The sequence below is a fragment of the Piliocolobus tephrosceles genome, chromosome 12 (assembly GCF_002776525.5).
Source record: "Piliocolobus tephrosceles isolate RC106 chromosome 12, ASM277652v3, whole genome shotgun sequence".
Classification (NCBI taxonomy): domain Eukaryota; kingdom Metazoa; phylum Chordata; class Mammalia; order Primates; family Cercopithecidae; genus Piliocolobus; species Piliocolobus tephrosceles.
In genome coordinates this window covers 56,785,124-56,810,260 of record NC_045445.1, presented here as the reverse complement: position 1 = coordinate 56,810,260, position 25,137 = coordinate 56,785,124, and the positions used below count along the sequence as shown (strand labels likewise).

The following is a 25,137-nucleotide window of genomic DNA, read 5'->3' as shown; positions in this document are numbered from 1 at the left end:
TACTTGGTATTGTGAGACTTAAACATTTTTTCAGTTTGATGACTGTTAATGGTATTTCTTCGGTTATTTTCATTTGCATTTCCCTGATCACTGGTGAAGTTTAGCATGTTTTCATTACTAGCTATATCACCTTGGGCATATGATTAAATTTGTCCTTGATTTCCTCATTTGTAAAATGACACTGGTTAGTACCTATCATATAAAGTGGTATAAAAATTAATGCCAGATACAGAGCAGATATGTAATAAAACTTTGATTTTGGTGGTGCTTGCGAAGATTGTATGGGTGGTTACCAGTAGTAAAACTACTACTACTGTTGTGATTTTTGTTTTTTAATACTCTCATCTGTTGTGTATTGCATATGTATTTATCTATTGATCTCATCTTCCTTGCCCTTTTTTTCCATCAGGTTCATGTGATATTTCTGGAAACGCATACGGATGATTCAGAATAGAGTAGAAAATAACAAAAAAAAAAAAAATCATTAAACCTATCACACGCAAAAACCAGAGTACATTTCCCCTACCTTTCATTGCCATTCTTGCACTTATTTTAATATTATCAAGTCATTAATTGAAATTAAAATATTGTATATTTCAACCAGTATGTTAAAAAATTATTTCCACGTAGCTGGAATCACCTCTGGAATTATATGCACATGGATGAAATATGTGTTTAAGTATATATGGATCACAGTTCTTATATTTGTATGTTATATGTAAAAGAACAGTTGGCATTTACTTCTTAAATATACAAATATGTATGCGTGAAGTTACATAAATGTTCAGTGTGTTTGCTGATACTACTATTATTAGCTTTATTTACTGTGGCTTTGTATATAGTGTACTTTTTTGTTTATTTGTTTTCCTGAGACGGAGTTTCTTTCTTGTTGCCCAGGCTGGAATGCAGTGGTGCAATCTTGGCGCACTGCGACCTCCACCTGCTGGGTTCCAGTGATTCTCCTGTCTCAGCCTCCTGAGTAGCTGGGATTACAGGCACATGCTATCATGCCCGGCTAATTTTTGTATTTTTAGTAGAGACAGGGTTTCACCATGTTGGCCAGGCTGGTCTTGAACTCCTGACCTCAGGTGATCTACCTGCCTCAGCCTCCCAAAGTGCTGGGATTATAGGCGTGAGCCACTGCACCCGGCCTATATGTAGTGTACTTAATAGGAAGGGACATCCTTTTAATTCTCCTCATATTTCTTATAATATGATGCAACACATAATGTGATGCTGATTTCAAAGATAAGATGTTCCCTAATATAGAACTATGCTTGCAATAAGAAAATGAGAATTCACTGAGTAATATGCATGTATTCATCTAAGCTATATTTTTATGGATAAAGAAAATTATAAATGTTAGGTACCTTTTGGGGATACTTCCATAATTTGTGGTTTACATATGACCATGCAGTATGAGTAGATATTTATGTGTTGTGTACCATTGTATGCTCATGCTAGGCTAATTCATAGTAGGTGTTCAAGAAATATTTGGTAGATTAATGAATGTGATTCTGACTATAGAAATCAGTCTTTCTCACTGAAATTTTAAGATAGTTATACAAATTTTATTATGATTCATGGTTAGTTATCACTATGTAAATCATCCAATGTTACCTATTTAAAATATCTTTTTTTTTTTTTTTTTTTTTTTTTGAGGCGGAGTCTCGTTCTGTCGCCCGGACTGGAGTGCAGTGGCCAGATCTCAGCTCACTGCAGGCTCCACCTCCCGGGTTTACGCCATTCTCCTGCCTCAGCCTCCGGAGTAGCTGGGACTACAGGCGCCCGCCACCTCGCCCGGCTAGTTTTTGTGTTTTTAGTAGAGACGGGGTTTCACCGTGTCAGCCAGGATGGTCTCGATCTCCTGACCTCGTGATCCGCCCGTCTCGGCCTCCCAAAGTGCTGGGATTACAGGCTTGAGCCACCGCGCCCGGCCTTAAAATATCTTAATACTTGCTACGAATTATAACATCTTGTCACATGTTCTGTGTATCCACTGGGATAGCAGAAATTAATAGGAGATTCCTGAACATTGCCTATATTAGATTGGGGAAAGAATATAACCATGTTTACGTTATTTATGCTGATGAACATTTCGCAGTTGTAAAAGAATACATTTATAGTACAATTGCTTGTAAAAATCCATGTATTAAAGGAAATATTATAATACTCAGTGGGCATTTTATCTTAGATAATGAGTATCTTGATATTAACATATCTTTAATAATAATATACATGTCTTTATTATTAGGATTATCTTCCTACAGACAGTATTTTATAATGTTTCATTATTATTCTGTCTATTAGCAGTGCCAATTTACACACTCAAATTAATTCAATCTATTGGATTCAAACCCATTTGCAAAATGTTTTTTCATTTGTATGGGGAAGGTCACGTTTCACTGAAGGTCTCGTTATGAACCTGAGGACCATAGGGCAATTGATGATAAAAGCAATTCATGAAGTTTTTATATCGAAACTTAAAAAAACTTTTTAGTTTCCTCCAAGTAACTTCAAATAATTATAGAATTGCTAGTTATTTAATGTTTTGTAACCACTAGAAACATACAGAATAAAAGTCTACTAGGATAAGTGACATTTTGAGGTCACTATGAAAGCAGGCAATTTTTAACATATGATGTGTTGAACACTATAGGGATATTTGATGTCTCATTGCTGTTCTTTGAATTCTCTATTTATGTAAGCCTGTGGTCATGATCCCTAAGGAATGCTTTTAAAAACAAGAAGGCCAAAGGCAATAATAGCCACTGGTCTGTAATTATTTATCATGGCAAAAATATGATTAGTTTTGAAAGCCTGTCTAGTTAGAGAACTGCTTTAAACTTGTTTTTCTCTTGTGATTCTCAAAAAAGCAGTGCCCACTCATGGAATTCTTATCACTTTTCGAACCCAGGATTTAAGCCAAGTTGTATAACACAAGGAAAATGTGTTGGGATTCAAGAAAGAAAACTGTGAACTATAGATATTTAGGGCATCTAATCTTAATTTTAAACAATTTGTTCACTTGAAAAGGGGAGAGGCTAGACCATATTTTAATTAAAAAATGCAAAGATATAAAGTCATTAAATGAGCAGTATCTATTCCTGGGTTAGTCAGGATCCTGTTAGTTTGCAGAAGCATCTTTATAGGTCCTTCATAGCACAGCATGTTTTTCCTATATGTACTTGGCTAATTAGTCTCCCATAGTGAATTTTAAGGCATATTGAGAGATTAGGACAATTTTCTTGACTATTTCCTTGACTGAGTTCAAATTAGTGAATGATTCTAGAAGTAATTTCAATATGATTCAGATACTTCACATTTTATAGACAAAGGGAAAGGCTATTGGACTGTCATTTTCTTGTGTACAGTTGTCTTAAGCTGGAACTGACCTGACAATTAGAATAAATTAAAATGTTGATGATTGCATGTGAAAGACTCTATGCTCCTAGAAAGACCCTTTGAGGAATATTTGAGATATGTTTTAATATATTTTAAAACATATTTAGAAATATATACAGATAAATATAAACATAAAATATGTTCTTTTATTGTATTTTAAGATAAATATATTAAAAGTCACTTTTCTTCCAGTAGTAGCAATGACTATTGTGTTGAATCCACATGGCAAAGATCGTAATTTTGAAGTGTTAATTATTTTCCATTCTCCTTAGACTGCACATAACTTTAGGTTGGCCAGTCTGGTAAAATTTAGCACTGTTAGGACTTTAGTTATTCAGGTAATTTATTTTATTAATATCTGCTATTTCTGTAGTATGCTCATTTAATTTTTCTGTATTTTGTATTATGAAAACAAAGGAAGTCTTAACGGACTTCCAATATTTTGATGAATTCTATAGAGTGTTGCAAAAGTTTCCAGTATGATAACATCTATAAACATATTGCCTTAGTAAAAGTGTACTGTGGTTTTATGTTGCTTTTTCTCTAAAAAAGAAAATCGATAATGCATTTGTGGTCTTTTTAACAAAGATTAGATGAATTAAAATAATATCATTATTGCCTCAAAATGAAGTTATCTTTTTAACATTGATAAAGCAGCAGCATGATTATGGTCATATATGAACCAGTGATGTAATTTAGCAGCATGAATTTGGGGGCAAGGACTTAACACTCTACTTGACTGAAAAAGTATTGGCTTTATTTTTCTCATATTTTCTGATGACCCCATTACTTACAACGCTGTTTTTATATTGGAAAAGGTAAACTGCCAACACTTGAGTACAATGGTAGCTATAAAATTTCTATGCAGGAGGGGTTTGGGGATTTAACTTAATGCTTTATTTTCATAGCAGACAGCCACATTGTTTTTTGAGCTGGCCTACTTGGGGAGTTGGCTGATGGAGGTTATGGAAGGCTAAAGCCACTCCTTGGCACTGCTACTCCTTACCCTTTCCGTGCTTTAAACTGTTTTGAGTTATACTGTTACCTTCTGAAGAAAGCAACGTAAATCTTCTGTTGTAAGGAAGCAAATAGTATTTTTCAAATAGCGAGGGATACAAAGCTAATTTACGCAAAAGATCACATTGCTGAGTCTATTTAATTACATGTATGCAAATGGTGCTACTGTTGTACAAATTGCACATGGTTCATACCTATTCTTCAAAACAGTCTCAGCAGGAATATTTATATGGTAACCTCTTTAGCAGTTAAACTTACCTTAGGTGTTTTAAAGCAATTTCACTGAATTAAAGAAATGTTTAAATTTTTGCATATTTTAGGAGAAATGCATGTCTTCCTTTTCCCTCAATTAGCTCAGATTAGTGAGGTTGTACTGTATATTTAATTCCAGTACTGCTGTAGGTACCTGGTAAAGGAGTAATTAATGTTGTACATTAGGTAAGAAGGAGCAATTGATTTTTGGTTCTATTTGGCTTATCTTTTCTGCTTAAGTGCTGATATTTATTTTGTAGTGAAAACTCTAAAACAGCTCTGTATTTTTATGTTTATCCTGTTCCTTGAACTAATGAAATAAACACATTTATTGATTTCAGAATGAGCTTTATTAATGTAGTTAATATACCTTACTAATGTTATTCCGTGTGCTTGGATTAGTACCATTATTGTTTATGAATCAACATTTTTTCTTTCAGTTCAAAAGAATGCAGAAGCATTAGAAGAAAAGAAGACTGGGCCTACAAAGAAGAGAGTGAAAGAGCTGAGAATTTTGGATCCCAAAACAGCTCAGAATCTGTGTATGTAATATTTTCTTCGTAGAATTGGTGTAGGTAGTGTTGAGAGGGGTGGGAGCTGTTTAATGTATTTCATCAAAGTTGTAACCTTTCTTTTTTTTTTTTTTTTTTTTTTTTTTTTTTTTGAGATGGAGTCTTGCTCTGTCGCCCGGGCTGGAGTGCTGTGGCCGGATCTCAGCTCACTGCAAGCTCCGCCTCCTGGGTTTACGCCATTCTCCTGTCTCAGCCTCCCGAGTAGCTGGGACTACAGGCGCCCGCCACCTCGCCCGGCTAGATTTTTGTATTTTTTAGTAGAAACGGGGTTTCACCGTGTGAGCCAGGATGGTCTCGAACTCCTGACCTCGTGATCCGCCCGTCTCGGCCTTCCAAAGTGCTGGGATTACAGGCTTGAGCCACCGTGCCCGGCCAAGTTGTAACCTTTTTAAACAGACATATTTAGCATCTTCTGGAAACAAAATTCTGTGTAAACATGATTTGGTTGCCTTTTTGTCACTTAGCCGGTATGGAGAAAATTCTAATTCAACCTCTGTCAGACCATTTGAAACTTGTGAATAGTAAAGATTTGAAAAGTAATGATAATAATACACTGTTAGAGGACATAGTGAAACATAAGGCAGAACTGATAAAAAGTGATTTTTTTTTCCTTCTGTCTAGACCTGGGATTGATAGTTTTAGAGTATTCACTAGTTACATTGGGCAAATCCTTCTACTGCTATTCCTTTATGTCTGAAGTAATTGTGATGTGAGCTACTTAAATTGTTAACCTTAACTGCATTTAAAAACTGGTTTGTGAACCTTTAAGCCTTTAACAAACCGGTCAGCCATTAAGTATACTTTTGCTAAAGCAGATGGACAGTTAAACCCATCTTCATTTATGTAAGCCTTCAAGTTTTAACATACTCTTCCCTCTGTCTTGAATTCAGAATTTTTGTTCTGTCACTACAGTAGACTGTGTTTAGATTTTGCTGATACTAAAACACTATGCATCAGAAATTTCCACACATTGAGCATTTCTAATTGCACAAAGTAATACCATGGGAGTTTATTTTGTTAAGGAATGTGGTATAGGGAATCATTACAATAAACAACACATCATTCTCATGTCAGTAGAAATGTTGCTATCAGAAAAGCAGTTTACCAGTAGCTGTTGTGAATGTGTACATTGCTTATTTGATAGTACATTTTCAAAGTTGATGTTCAGTACTTTTCTTTAAAACACAGTATGATCTCAATTGCTGGTTGATTTCTGTCAACATTATTCTTTTAGATTGTGGAGATCTCATTTGGTCTTATGTATAAGGTAATCATTTGCCTATGGAGTGAGGATTTTGTTTTCTTTTCATGTAGGCTGAAGGCATATAGACCTTTTCATGAAAAAAAAGAAAAAATTCTTAGAAATGTTCAAGTTCTGGGTGCCAGGCACGGTGGCTCATGCCTACAATCCCAGCACTTTGGGAGGCCAAGGCAGGTGGATCACCCGAGGTCAGGAATTTGAGACCAGCCTGGACAACATGGTGAAACCCTGCCTCTACTAAAAATGCAAAATTAGCCCGGCGTGGTGGCGCATGCCTGTAATCCCAGCTACTTGGGAGGCTAAGGCATGAGAATCACTTGAACCTGGGAGGCAAAGTTTGCAGTGAGCGGAGATCGCACCATTGCACTACAGGCTGGGCAACAAAAAAGAAACTCTGTCTCAAAAAAAGAGAAAATAATAATAATAATAAATGTTCAAGTTCTGGTGATAAGAACACATCTGTGTTCTTTAAAAAATATGTTTAATGGAACATGTTGTTGCAAGTACCTTCTGAATAATCCTTAGCTGTTCTAGGTTTAATTTGCTGAATTATTCTAATATGATATGATAGATTTCCACTTAAGAAAAAGTTGGCAGGGGAAATTGTGAGTCAATATATAAAGTAAGTAATAGTATACCACTGGAATATAAGCAGGATTGCAAAGCACACTGATGATTCAGGCACTTTAATTTTTTTCTTATGTGGGAGAATTGCAGAGTAGATGGATATAATTTTTTATTTGGTTATTTTATCGTCTTTCCTGAGAAATACTGTGTTGGATGCATCTGACAATCTCCACACTAAATTCTTCATTAAATAAAAAGGTCAACTTGAAATAAAATCTCTTAAGTTTTCATGGGTCATTTTGTGTATCGTCCTAATCTAAAAGGCATAAGCATATAGTCATTAGTAGGAATTTTATTTTGTGTGTAAATATGCACTAACTATAAACATTAGAGCCCGAGAAAATAGGCCATTTTGTCTGAATGGATAGAGTGAGTAGTCCATCAAATGGAACAACTTTTGTTTGTTCATAATTCTGTAAATTAGTATTAGTGACAAGTTTCGTATTTTGAGTCTATGAAATGAAAATCAGGCATTTATTAGGACTTTAACATGTTGATGCTGTTCTACTTTTAATAAAATCAAATTTTATTTTAGCCATCTTTCTGGGATCATATCGCATGCCATATGAAGAGATAAGAAACATTATTCTGGAGGTTAATGAAGACCTGCTGAGTGAGGCTTTAATTCAGGTAACTTGGATATTTTCCTTTTGAAATTCATTTTCACAGATTTTTTTGGACTATTCTCTTCTCAATGGAGTTGTAAGAAAATTCTCTTCTATATTTAGATTTTTAAAAAGACATTGAGTAGTTTAATAAAATCAGGAATATCTAGCTGTGTTGCTAGTAAGAGGACTCAGTATAGAAAATCTAGGTTCTAATTCTGTTTCTGCCACTTATAAGCTATATATCCTTTTCAGTATAAGCATATGCATATATAGACATATCATTGTCCATTATTCACTGTACATACAATTACATGTACTTCATCACCAAAATGGCTCCATTAAGGATATATTGTTCTTACCATTTTATGGATGAAAAAGCTGAGGGGTCAAGAGGTTAAACAGCTTTCTGAAAATTGGTGGGTATTGAACATACCCATTGTTAGGCTGAGTAACTTTTACCCGACTCTGTTTGGGTACATAACATGTATTGCTGATTATGTCCAGCACTGTCTGTATTTTTTATTTCATTGAATCCTACAATAATCCTATGAGATAAGCACTATTATTCTCATTTTACAAATAAGGAAACTGAGGTTTAGAGAGATTGCCCAATTTCACAAAGCTTGTAAGTGGTGTAAGTGGCAAAGTACCAGAGCTGGGATTCAAAACAGTGTCTATCTTGACTCTAAAGCCGTTATATTATTCTGCCTTCCATGAACAAACTGTTTAATCTTTCTAAACCTCTATTTTCTCATTTGAAATTACAGGGTCATTGTGAGGATTTGACCAAATAAAGTGCTTTGTGTAATAAAGGACTATACGGATCTAACACATTATTTGAATTCTTAGTATGTCTGGCCCTATCTGGTTTAATTTTTGAAAGGAATAACTGTAAAGATTTTTGTGGAAGCAGATAGTCATTGTAGTTTTTTCTGTTTTTCTTTATTTTGTTGTTTTTGTTTTTGAGCCATGCAGTTGGTTTTGAGTTTTAGAATACATCACATAGAGCCGGACATGGTGACTCACGCCTGTAATCCCAGCACTGTGGGAGGCTGAGGCAGGCAGATCATGAGGTCAGGAGATCGAGGCCATCCTGGCCAACATGGTGAAGCCCTGTCTCTACTCAAAATACAGAGAAATTAGCTGTTTGTGGTGGTACGCGCCTATAATCCCAGCTACTCAAGAGGCTGAGGCAGGAGAATCACTTGAACTTGGGAGGTGGAGAATGCACTGGGCCAAGATCATGCCACTGCACTCCTGCCTGGTGACAGAGCAAGATTCTGTCTCAAACAAAACAAAACAAAACAAAAACATCAAATAGTTAAATAGCTTATTCTATAACATTAACAATTTTGCCATATTCCCTGCAAACTCTGTAAATCTCAGAGAACCTGCATACATAATTTGAGCAAGTGATGTCTCTGTGGAAATCTCCTCTATTTTGGATTGTAGGCTTACATTAAAGTTTACCTCATATATATGTCTTAAATCTAGGCATGATTTTTTAAAATAGGACTAAGGTTTAATAAGATGACCTATGTCATCTCTTCCTTGCTTTTAGACCTCCATTCCTTTTTCTAAGCCTTTATCTCTTCATCTTTTTCACGAATCTGTACATTTTACCCATATCCTGCTTTACCCACCAATTTCATGGCTTCTATTTGCTGAGGACTTTTTAAAAGCCAACTTGCTTTCCTTCTCAGTGCCAGATACTTTAAAGTTTCTTCTCAATCCTTACCCTTTTTGATCAAAACCCATTTTCTTAGTTTTGCTTGTGGGAAGAAAACAGTTTAACATGTAGTATAATATACATAATTGGAAGTGTGCTGCTTGGGTACGGGTATAGGGCCTAAGTGGTGAGTAACTCAGCCGAGTTATTAAGGTTAGTATTACTTTTATCTAGACAAATAAAATGGCTGAGTGTCTTCTGGTAAAGAGGATGCATGCTCCTGGGTAGAAATAATTACATGATTTTCTAGTCCCCAAGAGAGATGGCCTTCCTCTGTTAGGAGAAAAGACTATAATCACTAGCACCTTTTTCTCCCCCCAATTCCAGAACATTTGTTTCAGTGATGGAAAAGTAACATCAATTTGCCATTCATATGAGCTGTTTACCATTTATATCTAATTACCATGTAGCACATCGATAATGCATGGCATTAAATGTGTATCATCAGATTAACTTTGTTGTAAGTTCTATTTCATTACAGTGCTAAACTCCATCCATGCATAATTATAGTTTTTTGCTCATGTAGCATGGTTGTCTCCTCATAGCAACAAAAACAAACAGCAATTAATGATACGTCACTTCCCAGAAACTGAATTAACAGTAGTAGTATTTTCTCTTCCAGTATGGGTCAATAGGCTCTTGCTGGGCAGACAACTAATAGAATTTAGTTATTTGGCAGGATAATTGTCTAACGACCAAAAAAAAAAAAAAAAATCAGAAAAACTTTTATTTAATCAGCAAGATCCAGCACCAAGTTGAAGATTATTAATAAACATCAATTTTCATTTTGTTTCAAAATATCTAAATTTAAGCTAGAAAATGAGTTCTCTATGTGGGAAAAATTGAAATGACCTAAAATACTTGCAGTAGCACGTAGAAACATTTAAAAGTACACCATATCCTGAGATTGTCGAGGAGTTTTTAATGTATGTAATTATGAGTTACTGTAAAATAATGTGTACTAAATTTTTGTGACTTTTAGAATCATTATTCTAGCCTACAAAATCTGTTTCAGTATAATTTCATTTTTTTTTTTTTTTTTTTTGAGACAGAGTCTCGCTCTGTCACCCAGGCTGGAGTGCAGTGGCGTGATCTCAGCTCACTGCAAGCTCCGCCTCCCGGGTTTACGCCATTCTCCTGCCTCAGCCTCCCGAGTAGCTGGGACTACAGGCACCTGCCACCTCGCCCGGCTAGCTTTTTGTATTTTTTAGTAGAGACGGGGTTTCACCGTGTGAGCCAGGATGGTCTCGATCTTCTGACCTCGTGATCCGCCCGTCTCGGCCTCCCAAAGTGCTGGGATTACAGGCTTGAGCCACTGCGCCCGGCCAAGTATAATTTAATTTGATCTACTGAGAGAAAAATCTAAGACCAATCAGTCAGTGCTTTTTAGGATATCAGTGGTAAAACAGAAATATGTATATAGAGCATTGACAGAGTAATGAAATGAGCGGTTTGAAAAAAGTGATGCATGTGTGAAGGGAAAAATAAAATTTTGTTCTGTTTTAGGTCTTTAGTGCATGCAAATGATTCTAGGTAGGGAGTTTATACTTATATTTTTAAGGAATATGTGAAAAAAAGATCAGCATACAAGATAGTATGTTATTACTGCAGAATAATTTGTCAAGATATGATAAAGCATGGGTTGGTAACCTGGAGTTCAAAGCCCTCTTTGGGGACCCATGGAGAGAATTCAGGGGGTCCTAAACTTGTATGTGAAGAATATTACATCTTTATTTTCATTAGCTTCTAATTAATATTTAGCATATTATTTAAGAGTGTAGGCAACAGACCAAAGTAGTATTAACAGTACCTCTAACTTTTTCACTAATAGAAATAATAAATATTTTCATATCACATTACAGTTGTGGCAGATATCTTGAAATACTGTTACAGTCATTAATACTTCAAAATTACAGTACTTATTAGAGCTGTGACTAGAGATTATTTTAAATGCTTTAATCAAGCACTTCTATCATTATATCACTATTTTGGTAAATATGTTGATAACTATTTAAATGTAATTGGTATTTTCTGTAATCCTATTTATTTTATTTTATCCTGATACAGAGGTTCACAGAAGGTGAACTGTAGGTTAGGGTAGGCTGTGGTTAAGGTGGTCTTCCTGGAAGAATTGTTCTAGACTTTGAAACACTAGTAGGATTCAGTTAGAGAGTGCTAGGATAAGAGAATGGTGGCCAAAGGCTTGAGGTATATAAAGGATAACGTCTTTATTTTTCTGGTATAGATAAGAGGTCATATAGGGTAGCAGTGAGAAAGAGCATATAAAATGTTAGTAGCTTGGTGGTGGTCATATTGTAGAGGCACACAGATAGCAAGTTGGTGACTCACAGGTGCTCAAGCTCTCTACCTCTCACTTTCTCTCTCTCACTTTCTCTCTCTCACTTATGTTTTATTTGGCCTTTCTAGTGCCTAATTAGTAAAATTTTAATGTCACACACTCTCCAGTTTGCCACAGGTCCCACCACTCCCTATTGCATTTTACTGACTCTGACTCATTCCTAACCCCTATATACACCAGAAGTTTTGATCCCTGGTAGACAACATGAATGCTGAGCTATTGAGTTTGGTCATGGTCAAATTGTGTGCTTAGGAAAGGTACTCTTAGCTGCAGTATGTCAGATGGCTTGATGTAAAGAGACTTGACATAGGGAGATCATTGCAGTTTCAAGCATAAGGGACATCATTGCAGTTTCCAGCATAAGGTGTAATAAAGCCCTGACTATTTCAGAAGCAGGAGAAAAGGGAATTTGGGTAAATAAGAAATTTTTTAAAAAAGATTAATTGAAAAATCCTGGTGGTAGAGATAATAGTTGTAGCCCTGACACCGAGAGGCAAATCAGGTAGGGGAGAAAATACTTTCAGGGCAAAAGAGAAAAATTTTACAAATAACATTACATTGGAAAATGTACTGGAGGTCAGAATAGAGGCCAAGACTGAAAATAAGAATTTTTGGAGTCATTTGCAAAGAAGTGACTGTTGGAGTATCAGGACCAATGAAGTTCTTAAGTTTCCTCATGAAAAATGTAACAAATGGAAAGTTTAGGACTGCATATCTGGGGACCGTACAAGTCAAGGGGATGGGAGGTATTAGATAAATCAGAGCAAAAGGAGTCAGCATATCAGGGAGAAGGCCAGGATGCTATAGTGTATCATCAAAGCCAACACAAGAGGCTTTTAAAGAGTGATGAATAAGAGAAGGAGATTGGGAAAAGAGATATTTCCTTCATTATGTCAGATTATAATGACTTATTTAGTTTAAATAGTTATTTTTCTATAGTTTTTTCTTGAAACAGTCTGCACTACATACCAGACACCTGTATTCCTTAAGCAAATGTTCTGTTTATTCGTGGTATTTTAGTCTCTGTCTCCCTTATAAGGGACATCTGCATTCCTACTGGGCATACAACTGTCTGATGTCCTATCTATTGTTCTTCTTCCACTTGCATTGTTTTTTTTTTTTTGTTGCTGTTTTTTTGACATTTCCTTCCTTCTCTCCCTCCCTCCTTCCTTCCTCTCTTCCTGCTACTTTCTCTTACATTCTTTCATTCCCTTCTTCCCTCATTCCCTTCTTCCCTCCCTCCCTCCCTTCCTCGTTTCCTCCCTCCCTTCCTCCCTCCCTTCTTTTCTTCCTTCCTAAGTAAATTCTTTCTTTGATGAAAGACCTTAATTTTACTTAGTAATACCCAAGGTGAAATAAAGCTCCTGGATGCCTCCATACCTGGAAATTACAGAAATACCTCCATAGATGTTTCTCTACAATGCATACATGGGAATATGCCAGCTTGCTTCTACCTCCCACAACCCCCCTCCCTTGCCCCACCAATAGTTTCTACATATATTGGCTGTTTTACTTTTCTGACGCCCATTTGAGTAACCAGCACTGTACTCAGTGTGTGGTGTTTATAGATTGCCACATGATTATATTTTCCCAAATGTGATTTTTATCTCAAAACAGATTATATGATCTATATAACTTATTATTGGATACCGACAGAATAATCAGAATGACATGAAGATCATCTAATCCATTCGCCTGATTCCAGGCAATGCTACACCTAAGTCATCAAAGATAGATGGGTATCTATTGATTCTGCAGGGAAAAAAGATTCTTCAACTTCCCTCAATTAACCAGTTCTAGAGTATAATTATTCTTACAGTCAGGAAGTTCATGCATGTGTAATAGTAGAGCTCATTTTTGTCTCCTCAATCCATCTTTGTAATCATTGATCTATTTACGTGCCTATCGACCATCTGTATTTTATGCAGGCTTGTGAGTCTGCATGTGTGCATTCACTTTATGAGGGCTCATGACTTTAGAAGACTACAAGTATATCAATTAAGGCTATAATGGCATTAGTATTGTAGAATTTGAAAACATTTTTCTCTTAAATAACAACTTGTATTCACCATGTTCATTTTCACAAGTCTTTAGGGAAAATGAGGCAGTAGCAATGACAGTAACAATCATAAAACATTTCTTTCTTACTTCTCATCATGGTGGAATAATTATGGCATGCTTTTGCGGTCTGAAAATTCTTTTATCTATGAGCTGCTCTTCTTTCGCGTCTTTTGCTTTTAAATAGTTAGGTGATTTTTTAAAAAAATTGTTTGTTGTTTTTTTCTTTTACTGAAGTTTCCTTTGACCCTTGTTTGCTACTTTCAGTCTATTGTTATAATTACACATATTCCAAGCAAATGGTTTGGCTGCTTATTTTTATTCTCTCTATGTCTATTATTGATTAATTCCAGTATTTCATTTGTCACTATCACCAGTTGTGTTGTTGTTCACAGAGAAAGAAAAGATAGCTTTAAACAATTAATTTTTTCTTGTACTAATTGGGTTGTGCAAAATGTTTTTAAAATATAAAAGAGTGGGCCTATGGCCGTGCGTGGTGGCTCACGCCCGTAATTCCAGCACTTTGGGAGGCCGAGTCAGGTGGATCACATGAGGTTAAGGAGTTTGAGACCAGCCTGGCCAACATGGTGAAACCCCGTCTCTACTAATAATACAAAAATTACCTAGGCATGGTGGTGCACGCCTGTAATCCCAGCTACTCAGGAGGCTGAGGCAGAAGAATCGCTTGAACCCAGTAGGCAGAGGTTGCAGTGAGCCGAGATCGTGCCATTACACTCCAGCCTGGGCAACAAGAGTGAAACTCCATCTCCAAAAAAAAAAAAAAAAAAATTGAGCCTATTTACATTTTGAGCAAAATGTCTTACTAACGGTTCAGTAAGGTGCGACCTCAGAAATCATATTTTATGCTGCCTTCTTTATGGTAGAACTTCATTAAAATTTTGGTTCTTTCATACTATAGATCCATTGGGTCTATTGAAATGAGATGATGGTCAGGGTAGAACAGGAATTTCCTCATAAGTGTAAAACTTGGGGCTGGGCGCAGTGGCTCGTGCTTGTAATTCCAGCACTTTGGGAGGCCAAGGAGGGAATATCACTTGAGGTCAGGAGTTTGAAACCAGCCTGACCAACATAATGAAACCCTGACTCTACTAAAAAAAAATATATAAAACTTAGTCAGGTATAAGAGTGAGTGCCTATAGTCCGAACTACTCAGGAGGCTGAGGCAGGAGAATGGCTTGAACCCGGGGGGTGGAGATTGCAGTGAGCCGAAATCATGCCACTTCATTCCAGCCTGGACGACAGAGCGAGACTCCATCTCAAAAACAAACAAACAAAAACAAGTGTAAAACTTGGTAAGTGGCCTCTTTTTCCTTATATAAACTTCCAAAATCTGAACTGGGATATGAAAAGCAAGGTTATACCATAACCCCTACTCTAAGTACTAGCTGTGAGGCTACTTCTAGACAAAAAGCATTAGACACTTAGCCTAAGAGATTCAGGGGACAGGGAGTCAAGGCTGTAATGTCCTTGATGGAATTATCAGAGTGACAGAGAATAATCATGATTTCCTCCCCCAGCTAGCTCCCTATTCAGTTTTTTGTAGCATACAAATTTGTTTCAAATCCAAAGCTTATTGGGTAGTCATATATTTAACAAATTATACACATTTGTAATTGATCGTATCTATAAAACTACTTTCTCTTATGTACTAAAGAGATAATCAAAACCTTTCCTTCCATACATAAGGAATAAATCTTTACATTCTTTTTGCAAGGTTCTATTATAATTCTAGATATCCTCCTATGTAAAATAGAAATGTACCTAGTTATTAAATCTTTTAAAGACTTGGGATAGTTATAGTATAATCTAACAAAATATAATATAAAATTTAACATGCTATGGCACACTTTAACATAGTATAATAACAGGTATAACATAAGGGTATTTTAACTAATCTCTTCAAAATATTTTAGGGAGGCAGGAAGGAATACACAAGGGAAATTTAATTCTTTTAATTTCTTAAACTCAGTGGTAGACACGTAGATTCTTTGTCTTTGTATCCATCTTCGTGTCTTAAATATTACACAATGAATAAATTTAAAAGTATTTAGCAAGTGCTGAAAGCATATGCTTAAATCAGGTTTCCTCAACTTTGGCAATATTGGTGTTTCGGGCCCATTTTCTCTCTCCCTCTTTTTTTTATTTTTGACTGCTGTCCTGTACATTATAGGATGTTTAGCAGTATCTGTGGCTCTATCCACTGGATGCCAGTGGCAGCTCCACCTCCAGTTGTGACAACCCAAAATGCCTCTAGACTTTGAAAAATCTCCTCTGGCGTGCAAAATTTTCCCTGGCTGAGAACCATTGTCTTAAGAATTACTTTTATTTCTGAAGTATATGTAGTAGTTTCAGAATGTAATACGCTCCTCGTCATTTGCTGTTGTTTTCTATGTTTATTATGAACTTCATGACAGGTTTTGGACATTTAATTAGTATAGGTCCAAACAAAACGATCCTGTACATTTAAAAATTCTATATCCCAGGAATGGGAAGTGCTTCTCTTAAGGCAGAGTGCATTCCCGTTACATTGCAGATACCCCTAGTCAAGCGTTGCTTAAAGTACAGGTCATAATTATTTTCTAGCTGTGGATACAGGCAATCATATCAGTGTGAATTGGCTTTTTTTCCCCTTTTACCACATGGTATTTACATTTATAGTTTAATAGTGCTGAGCAATTCACTTTACACCATTTTTAAAAACTTATTTATTTTTGTTTTGTTTTTTAAATATGTCATTTAGATAAATCAAATAATATCATGGTAACAACTTCTATTCTGAAGTGAAGAGAGCTGGGTCTGAATCCCAGCTCTGCCACTCACCAGCAATATGAATGGGAGAAAGTTACCTAACCTCTCTGAGTCCATTTTCTTTTATCTTTTAAATAGCTAGTAAGTTTGTTGAAAGGATCAAATTAAATAACACATGAGCAGTTCCCAGCACATTGCTGGTTACATGATAGGCACACAAAAAATGTCTTTTCCAGTGAGTAGGAGCAGTGCAGTTACAATTGGTATTTTAAAATATTTTCCTTCAAAACTTACAATTGAATAGTCAGCCCTCAGTTTTCGATGTTAATGGAAAGAATTATCAGCAGGGTGATAATTCTCCTGGGGTTTCTTCCTTTCTCTGTACTGTCTGAATCCCAGAAATAGAGATATCAAATAGGGACAAAGGAAGTATCCAGGAGTAGTGTACTATTTTTGAGGGGACTATTCAGAAACCTCACTTTTACCCCTTTGATCTTTATTTTTCATGCTTTATGTTGTATTTTAGTTGATTTGCATGCTGACAAGAGAAATGTAGTCTTTAGAGTAGAAAAATATAATTGAATGACAATAAACTAGTAAGGGGCCTCTAGATAAAGAAATCAAAGGAATGTTAAAGCAAGAGCTGCTTTGGGAGGACTGCAGTAGGTGAGAATGAGGACTCTAGAATGCCATCAAAACCTTTTAATATTTATACATATTCTATAGATTTTTAAAAATATTCTGCTTAAATAAATGAAACAAAAGTTTATCCATCAATTGTTTCCGACAGCTTTAATGTGTTGTTGGATTTATATTACTGTAAGTTATTCATGTCTTTGGTGGTGTAAAATTTAGCTTTCAATGTTTGTATTATTTATGTTTGTATTATTATTAAAAACTGAGATGAGGCTATCATAATTTGAGGTCTTTAAGGCAAGTGATCTGAAAATGTTTTAGGAATCTGGTGTTTTTGTGTTTGCATTTTTTGGTTTAGATTTTGTTTTATTTTAGTATACTGGGTGATATTAGTATCATATACTCTATATTTAGAATCATTTAGAATATATGAGAGTATTTGAAATCATGGCTATATAAAATTATCAATACCTAAAATGAATGAAATTGTATATTTTTAGTTTGAGTATTACTAGAAAATATTTTGTAGGAACCAAAGTACCTAAAAGTAAAAACATGACCTTTTCTGAAGTTTTGGCAGTAGAAGAATGTAGAAATCGAAGTACCTAAAAGTAAAAACATGACCTTTTCTGAAGGTTTGGCAGTAGAATAATTTTTTTTTTTTTTCTTTTGAGACGGAGCCTCATTCAGTTGCCCAGGCTGGAGTGCAGCAGCGCAATCTCAGCTCACTGCAACCTCTGCCTTCTGGGCTCAAGCCATTCTCCTATCTCAGCCTCCTGAGTAGCTGGGACTACAGACCAACACCCGGCTAATTTTTGTACTTTTAGTAGAGATGAGGTTTCGCCATGTTAGCCAGGCTGGTCTCGAACTCCTCACCTCAGGTGATCCGCCTGCCTCGGCCTCCCAAAGTGCTGGGATTACGGGCCTGAGCCACCACTCCCAGCCAAGAATGTGTCGTGACCCATTCAGAATAACTAGTTAGGATTTAATATCAACTTTGAATATTTGTTCTAATAAAGCACTGAAAAATATAATAAATACTTAGGGAATAGCAAAGCTAGATGGCAGTTCTAAAATGTGGCTTCAAGAGTGTTTTAAGTTGATCAGAAGTAGGAGAATGGGTTTAGTATATGACAGCAGGCAAAGGGGAGAGTTGTTAGATAAGAGTAACCTATAGAGGTATCACTTTACAGGAAAGACCATAAGCAGGATTCCCTCCTAGGAATATCTAGAAAGCATATGGATGAAGGCCAATATGATAGGGAGAATTCTACCTGATGGAATGCTTAAAATATCTCTTTTTTCTTCTCTTCAAATTGTGGAACCTTTAATCTATGAAGTATTTACTAAGGTGTGACCATTCCCTTCAGCCTTATACACATTGTGCTCCAATTCATAGTATGTACATGTTGGAACACTATTTACCCTTTAAAAAGAAGGAAATCTTTGAACCTGCAGGACATTGTGCTAAGTGACATAAGACAGACATGGAAAGACATATACTGTGTGATCTCATTTATACAGTATATAGAACCTAAAAAAGTCAAACTCATAGAAGCACAGAGGAGAGTGATGGTTACCAGGGACTGCAGGTGGGAGTGGGGATTGGGAGATATTGATCAAAGGATATGAAATTTCAGATAGGAGGAATAGTTCAGGAAACTTATTTTAGAACATGGTGATTATAGATAATAACAGTGTGTTGCAGCTTTGAAAATTGCTAAGGTCTATTTTAAATATTCTCACCACAAAAAAATAAGTATGTGAAATAATGGATATGTTAATTAGCTTTATTTAATCATTCCACAGTGTATACATATATCAAAGCATCATTTTGTACAGCATAAATATATATCTTTTTTGTCAATTAAAAATTATTTGCCTTTGTATCTCTGTCGTAGAATCAGAGGCCACCAAAATTAAAACTGAGGTAAGCTTTATAAATTACTCATTTCCCTTATTTCACGGGAGGAGAAACCAAGGCTCAGAGAGATTTACATCATATAGTCAATCTGGGATCACAACTTGGTTCATAAGATGCTCAATTTATTGATTTTTTTAAGCCCATTGTTTGACCTGTTTTTCCTTGCTGTGGTATGCAGGTGGGCGAGTGGGTTGGGGGGTTTACTGCTGGACAGCAATAAAAAGTAGTAACAGAAAGTTTACTAATTAAAAACACTTTGTGCAATCTCTGTCATTGGAAGTCAGAGTAAAAATTAAATTATCCCTGAAAACATCATCTTCCAGTATTAGATGACATTATAAATGTCTTCATTGACATTCATTATTGTTTGTGTTGTGAAATATATAATTAGGTGTCAAAAAATAAAGACTTAATTTTACTTAATGCAGTATAAGGGGCATTGGACTCCATTTCTGCATTAATAAGCAGCATTTTAGTAAAATGAAAGGGTAGTTCAATTACTAATAAGACGATCATTTATTTTATCCCATGTGAAGGATTCCGAGTGACAGAACCATTTAATGAAGTCTTTCAGCTTTGTGAGAAAAATAAGAGTACATATTTTGGCCTTCATTTTATAATTTTTCTTCATTGTATATAGCTGAATAGTGTTGAAAAATTAGTTGCTTCTCAGGAAAAGCTAAGAAGATGTCTGCTTTTCTTCCTTGAGTGCTATGACTAATTGCCACATCGTCTCTTTGGAGTTTCTGCTCTTTGGTGGTTGATACTTAAAATGCCACTCAGTGTAGTGGAAAAAAAATTCTTTTGGCTTTCAGTCACGTATTCTCTATATGACCTTGGGCAAGTCACTTTTCTTCTTTTAGCTGTATATTTTTTGCCTTTAGAAGGGGGGAGATGTATACTTAAAAAGTTGGTTATTATACAAATTAAATGTGAGTATATGTTGAAAACCCTTGCAAACTATAAAATATGAAACAAACTGAACACACGTAGAGATGAGTATCTTAGACATTTATTTAGCTGTAACCTGTCACTCTTTCTGGCCATTTATCTAAAGAGAATTGACACTTAAACATTCAACTAGTACTTGAAAGAGCATCCCAAAAATAACTCATAGTCTTCATCCTTTCCCCAATAAAGGCCTATAATTCTTATCTCCTGGAAGTTTTTTCATCCCCTCTCTCTTCTTTGATCCCAGCTCATCATGCATTCTTACTGATGGAAGATTTTTCACTCTCACCTCCCATGCCCATAGGACTAGACTATTATTTTTTTCTAGTTGGTCTTTGTCTGTAGACTTCCTGCAGTCTAGCACATCACATTACTTGACTCGACTAGCCGTTCTTTTTCCTCCATCAATTCATTTTCTTTCTTAAGAAGTGATCACAATGATTGCCACCCGTTTTCTTCTGTTTTTAAATGTTGTAATGGATCTCTAGTTAATCTCTAGAAATTGGAGAGTCTCTCAAAGTCTTGATTTTGAATAATCTGTGCATGGCTTGCATTTGCTCTTCTCCATGCCTTTGCACCTGTCCTTCCATCCTTTAGGTGTCTTTTTAATCTTTTAAAATATGACTTAAAACCTACTTTCTGACCGGGTGTGGTGGCTCACACCTGTAATCCCAGCACTTTGGGAGGCCGAGGTGGGCGGATCATGAGGTTAGATCGAGACCATCCTGGCTAACACAGTGAAACCCCGTCTCTACTAAAAATACAAAAAAATTAGCCGGGCGTGGTGGTGGGCACCTATAGTCCCAGCTACTCGAGAGGCTGAGGCAGGAGAATGGGGTGAACCCAGAAGGTGGAGCTTGCAGTGAGCCGAGATCGTGCCACTGCACTCCAGCCTGGGCGACAGAGCAAGACTCCATCTCAAAAACAAAAACAAAAACAAAAAACCGACTTTCTCCTGGAAATACTCCCTCCTCTGTAAGCCAGACTGAACATTCTCTCCATTCTTCATCTGCTCATTTCAGAGTCCAGAGTGCTAACCATTACACCATGGAACCTACTCATCTGCTCATTTCTACTGTGTTATTCATAATCTTTTGAAAAGGGTCTTTGCATATGATGCAGACATTCTGAGCTATATCATAAGCATTCTTTGTATTGGTCATTCTTTTTACTTGCTTTAGAATCAGATGCATGATACAGAGTTTATATGATAACTGTTATATCATGTGATTTTGTGATATTTTCAATTAGATATCTGGAGCCTGTTAGTTAGGCTAGTCCCCTCTACAGGGCTATATTGAATGGGTGAGCACTCTATGTTAAACTTACTTTCAGGTTTACGGATTTCCCTTTCTTGAATATTTAGGGCTGTTTTATCTCTCAAATATTTCTGAGAATTATAAGAACCACCCAGTGTCCTTTATTGAATAAAAGGTCTTCATGGAAGTAAACATAAAAATTCCATACAATATCAAATAGATATTTACACAACATTTTGATTAATGCTTCGTGTTTCTACCAGTTCTAAATATTTCTGTCATAGATGACTTTGAAATTTCTTGTGCAGTGAGAGATGAAATCTATCCTCATCTATACAGTTTCCTGGGTTTCACCTGCCTATTTTGGGGACTTTGGTTCACCCAAGAGAATACCGATGGTCTTCATTATCCTAAGTGCATGCAGTCAGTGTGTTCGGTACACTAGATCCAAGCAGAACAGCCACTTGGTTCTGGTTATGTAGGTTCCATGTTGTATATAATTTTAAAAATAAAATCGTGACTACTTCCAGATGAAGAGACTTTCTGTCAGTGATGAGTAGCATTGTAAATAGGGAAGCTTTGTTTTTGGCTGCCCTAAATCCATGAGGAAGATTTGAAGTATTACAAAGACAACAGATGCTAAACGGTACGCCTCTCATGTGAAGTTGTGCTTTCCCTTTGCACTAGAGGTGTCACTGGTCTAGAGAAGAGTTGAGCTTCCCTAAAGGAGAGCTTGGGAATGTTAGGCATCCTCCTTAGATCCTGAAAGTATGGTCTTGTCTTATCTGATCTTAGGGCCAAGTCTCCTCAGAAGAGCCAACAGATTAAATGTCATCAAGAGGGTGGACTTTCAGAGGATGAGTAACTAGTTGGCGGCACAGTAAGCAGTCATATAGAAGTGACTGCTTAGAGTGGGACTACATCTGAATAAAGCCAGGATAAACTCTCCTCAACCAACATAAAGCCAGTCATCAGATAATAAATGTATTGGGTCACCATATATTGTCATATATGTTAATTAATCGTTGTAGTTTTATGGAATTTGGCATATGTTCTAGATCATCTTTACATGTGATCTGTCTCGTTGCATTTCATTTGATGGTAGAGTGGTGGTAGAGTTTGCCTGATGAATATTTATAAATAAACGTGAACACATATTGCCAGTTGGGAAAATAATCAATTCTTAAACATTGGAGTGAAGACTGTTATTTGCTTTATATCTGTTAGAAACAGTGTCCCAGACCAAATACATTTATATAGGTTATATGTATAGATAATTTGAATACTGCTTCAAGGGGAAAATATATCAAAGAAAACTAGATTTGTGATTTGTTGTAGGATTTCTTCGATATCTACTTGACTAGCTCCCCTCAGTTCATAGTACAAATGAATGACTAAGAGTAAGAATTGTTTGTGATCCTCTGATTGTCTCTGATCCTTTTTTTTGTTTTGTTTTGTTTTTGAGAAAGAGTTTCGGGGCAGCAGTGGGCTGGAGAGTGGGCCACTGCTGCCTGCCATGCCCGGGCCTAATGCCCAGGTGCCCTGGGGCTTACTGCCCCTCCAGTCCCAGTCCCCCTGATCTCATTCTTTTTAATCTCAGTTGATGATTCTCTTTGTGAAAATGTATGGGATATTTAGAAAGGGTCCACAAAAAGCCAAAGCAAACCCAGGAGTGTGTCTATACATTACAGAAGTGAAGGGTCATTATCTAGATGATGGTGACCAGCTGAAAAATGTCCCTGAATGACTAATCAAAAGAAATGCATATTGAATTGGATCAGATTAAAGGAAGGCTAAATCCCGAATTGTAAAATTTTAAGGCAACAATGTAAACTCTCCCAGAGTAATCAAAGACTATCTGAGAACAGAAGGTTGAATTAAGTTTAAGAAAAGGTCCATTTCAGATATGGCTCTAATATTTATGCTGTATGTGTACAGTTCAAAGCATAGTATTAATAAAATGTAACCATGGGTGCGCACGTTACCATTGCTGTGAAGCCATTGTTTACCCTTCTCCCCAGAAGAAACCACTATTCTCAATCTTAGGCTCATCAACCCCATGCCTTTCTTTTGCCATATATGGATGTGCCCCTAAAATATATGTTATTTAGATTTTTCCTTTGTTTCTGTTGTGAGACAGGATCTTGCTCTCTTGCCCAGGCTGGAGTGCAGTGGGGCAATCTTGGCTCACTGCAGCCTTGACCTCCCAGGCTCAAGCGATTCTTCCATCTCAGCAACCCCACAACTCCCTGCTTTCCACCACCTGTTCCCCACTTAGATTTACTCACACATTTAACTTTTTTGTATACCTTTCTTCTTATATGACAAAACTTCCTTCTAGGATCATTTACTTCTCTTTTCGAAACAAGTCTGTTTATTTTATTTATTTTAATTTATTATAATTATTTTTAGAGACAAAGTCTCGCTCTGTTGCCTAGCCTGGAGTGCAGTGGTCCAATCCTAGGTCACTGCAGCTTCAGTCTTCTGAGATCTTCTCACCTTGGCTTCCTGAATAGCTGGGAATACAGGCTTACTACCATGACCAGCAAATTTTTAAAAGTTATTTTAGCAATGGGGGTCTTGCTGTGTTGCCCAGGCTTGTCTCAATCTCCTGGACTCAAGCAGTCCCCCTACCTCAGAGTCCCTAATAGCTGGAACTGAAACGAGTCTTTTTGCAAGACTTTTAGTGAGATTCTGGTCATATCAAACACTGCTTTTCTTTCTCTAATTATTTTTTTTCACCTTGTTCTGAAAATATATTTTCACTGGGTATATAAATCTAGCTTGTCAATTTTTTTTTTTTCTCAGCACTATGAAGAGATTATTTCACCATATTCTGGGTTCAATTGTTAACTGAGCTGTAGTCTAAATTGACATTCCCTGAGAGATAATCTTTCTATTCTACCTGGGAGTACTACCAAAGAATAATCACTTTAACTATAAATTATCAGCATATATTTTTACAACTAGGTAGTTTCAGTTCTAACCCAAAACTTGCTTGGTGGAGAGCAGAGGTGTCGCCTTGTGGTTAGAAGTTTCCAGCAGAGAAGTCTCTTATCTCCAATCCCAGAGTCAAGGCAAAACCAGACACAATTCTTTGCTGTTTTCTTCTGTAGGTGGGCTTTGTTATTTTCTCCAAAACCACCCCTTTTCTGGAGGTATTACCTTTTGAGGTTCTGTAAAAGCTGTAGACCAGTAGAGTTTGGTAGATATTCCTACGATAGTCTTGGCCTTCAGTGTCTGGTTATGTGTCTGGGTTAGTGCTTTAATTTTTTTTTCCCCATTGGGGAGTTTGGAGGGTGAGTAATGAGAACTTTTTAAAAATGTCTTGCCAAGTTAGCTTTTCATCTGAAGATATTTTTAAAGAAGTCTATTCAGCATTTTAGGTATTCTGTAAATTGACAGTCCCTCTGGGTAACTAATCAGCTACACTGCTGGAAGCAGATGTCTATTCTAAAGTATCTCTATGACTCTCTTATTGGGAAGTTGAGAGAAACATTAGATATTGATAATCTGCCACCATTTTCAGGTTAGTGTATTTAAAGTTCTGCAGATGACAAGCGTTGTTTCTGCTTAAAGAAAAATGTGTTAGCTTGACATAGATACCAGATGTGTCAAAATGTCCAGGGTATTATGGATGCTCCATTTTGACTCTGTATTTCTTTAGTCTAATGGATAACTGTATACTTTGTTTTCGATACAGGCACCTT

At 36.3% G+C, this 25,137-nt stretch overlaps 1 protein-coding gene across 6 annotated transcripts in view; it reads left to right on the top strand.

The window, feature by feature from the left end:
- Positions 1–25,137, top strand: part of DIAPH2 (diaphanous related formin 2) — a 927,958-nt gene that overhangs the window by 378,618 nt on the left and 524,203 nt on the right. For all 6 annotated transcript variants that reach the window (XM_026452159.2, XM_026452160.2, XM_026452157.2 and 3 more), the window contains 2 exons: positions 5,115–5,216; positions 7,670–7,764. In XM_026452159.2, coding sequence (XP_026307944.1) covers positions 5,115–5,216; positions 7,670–7,764 — 197 coding nt within the window. The remainder of the gene's footprint in view (positions 1–5,114; positions 5,217–7,669; positions 7,765–25,137) is intronic.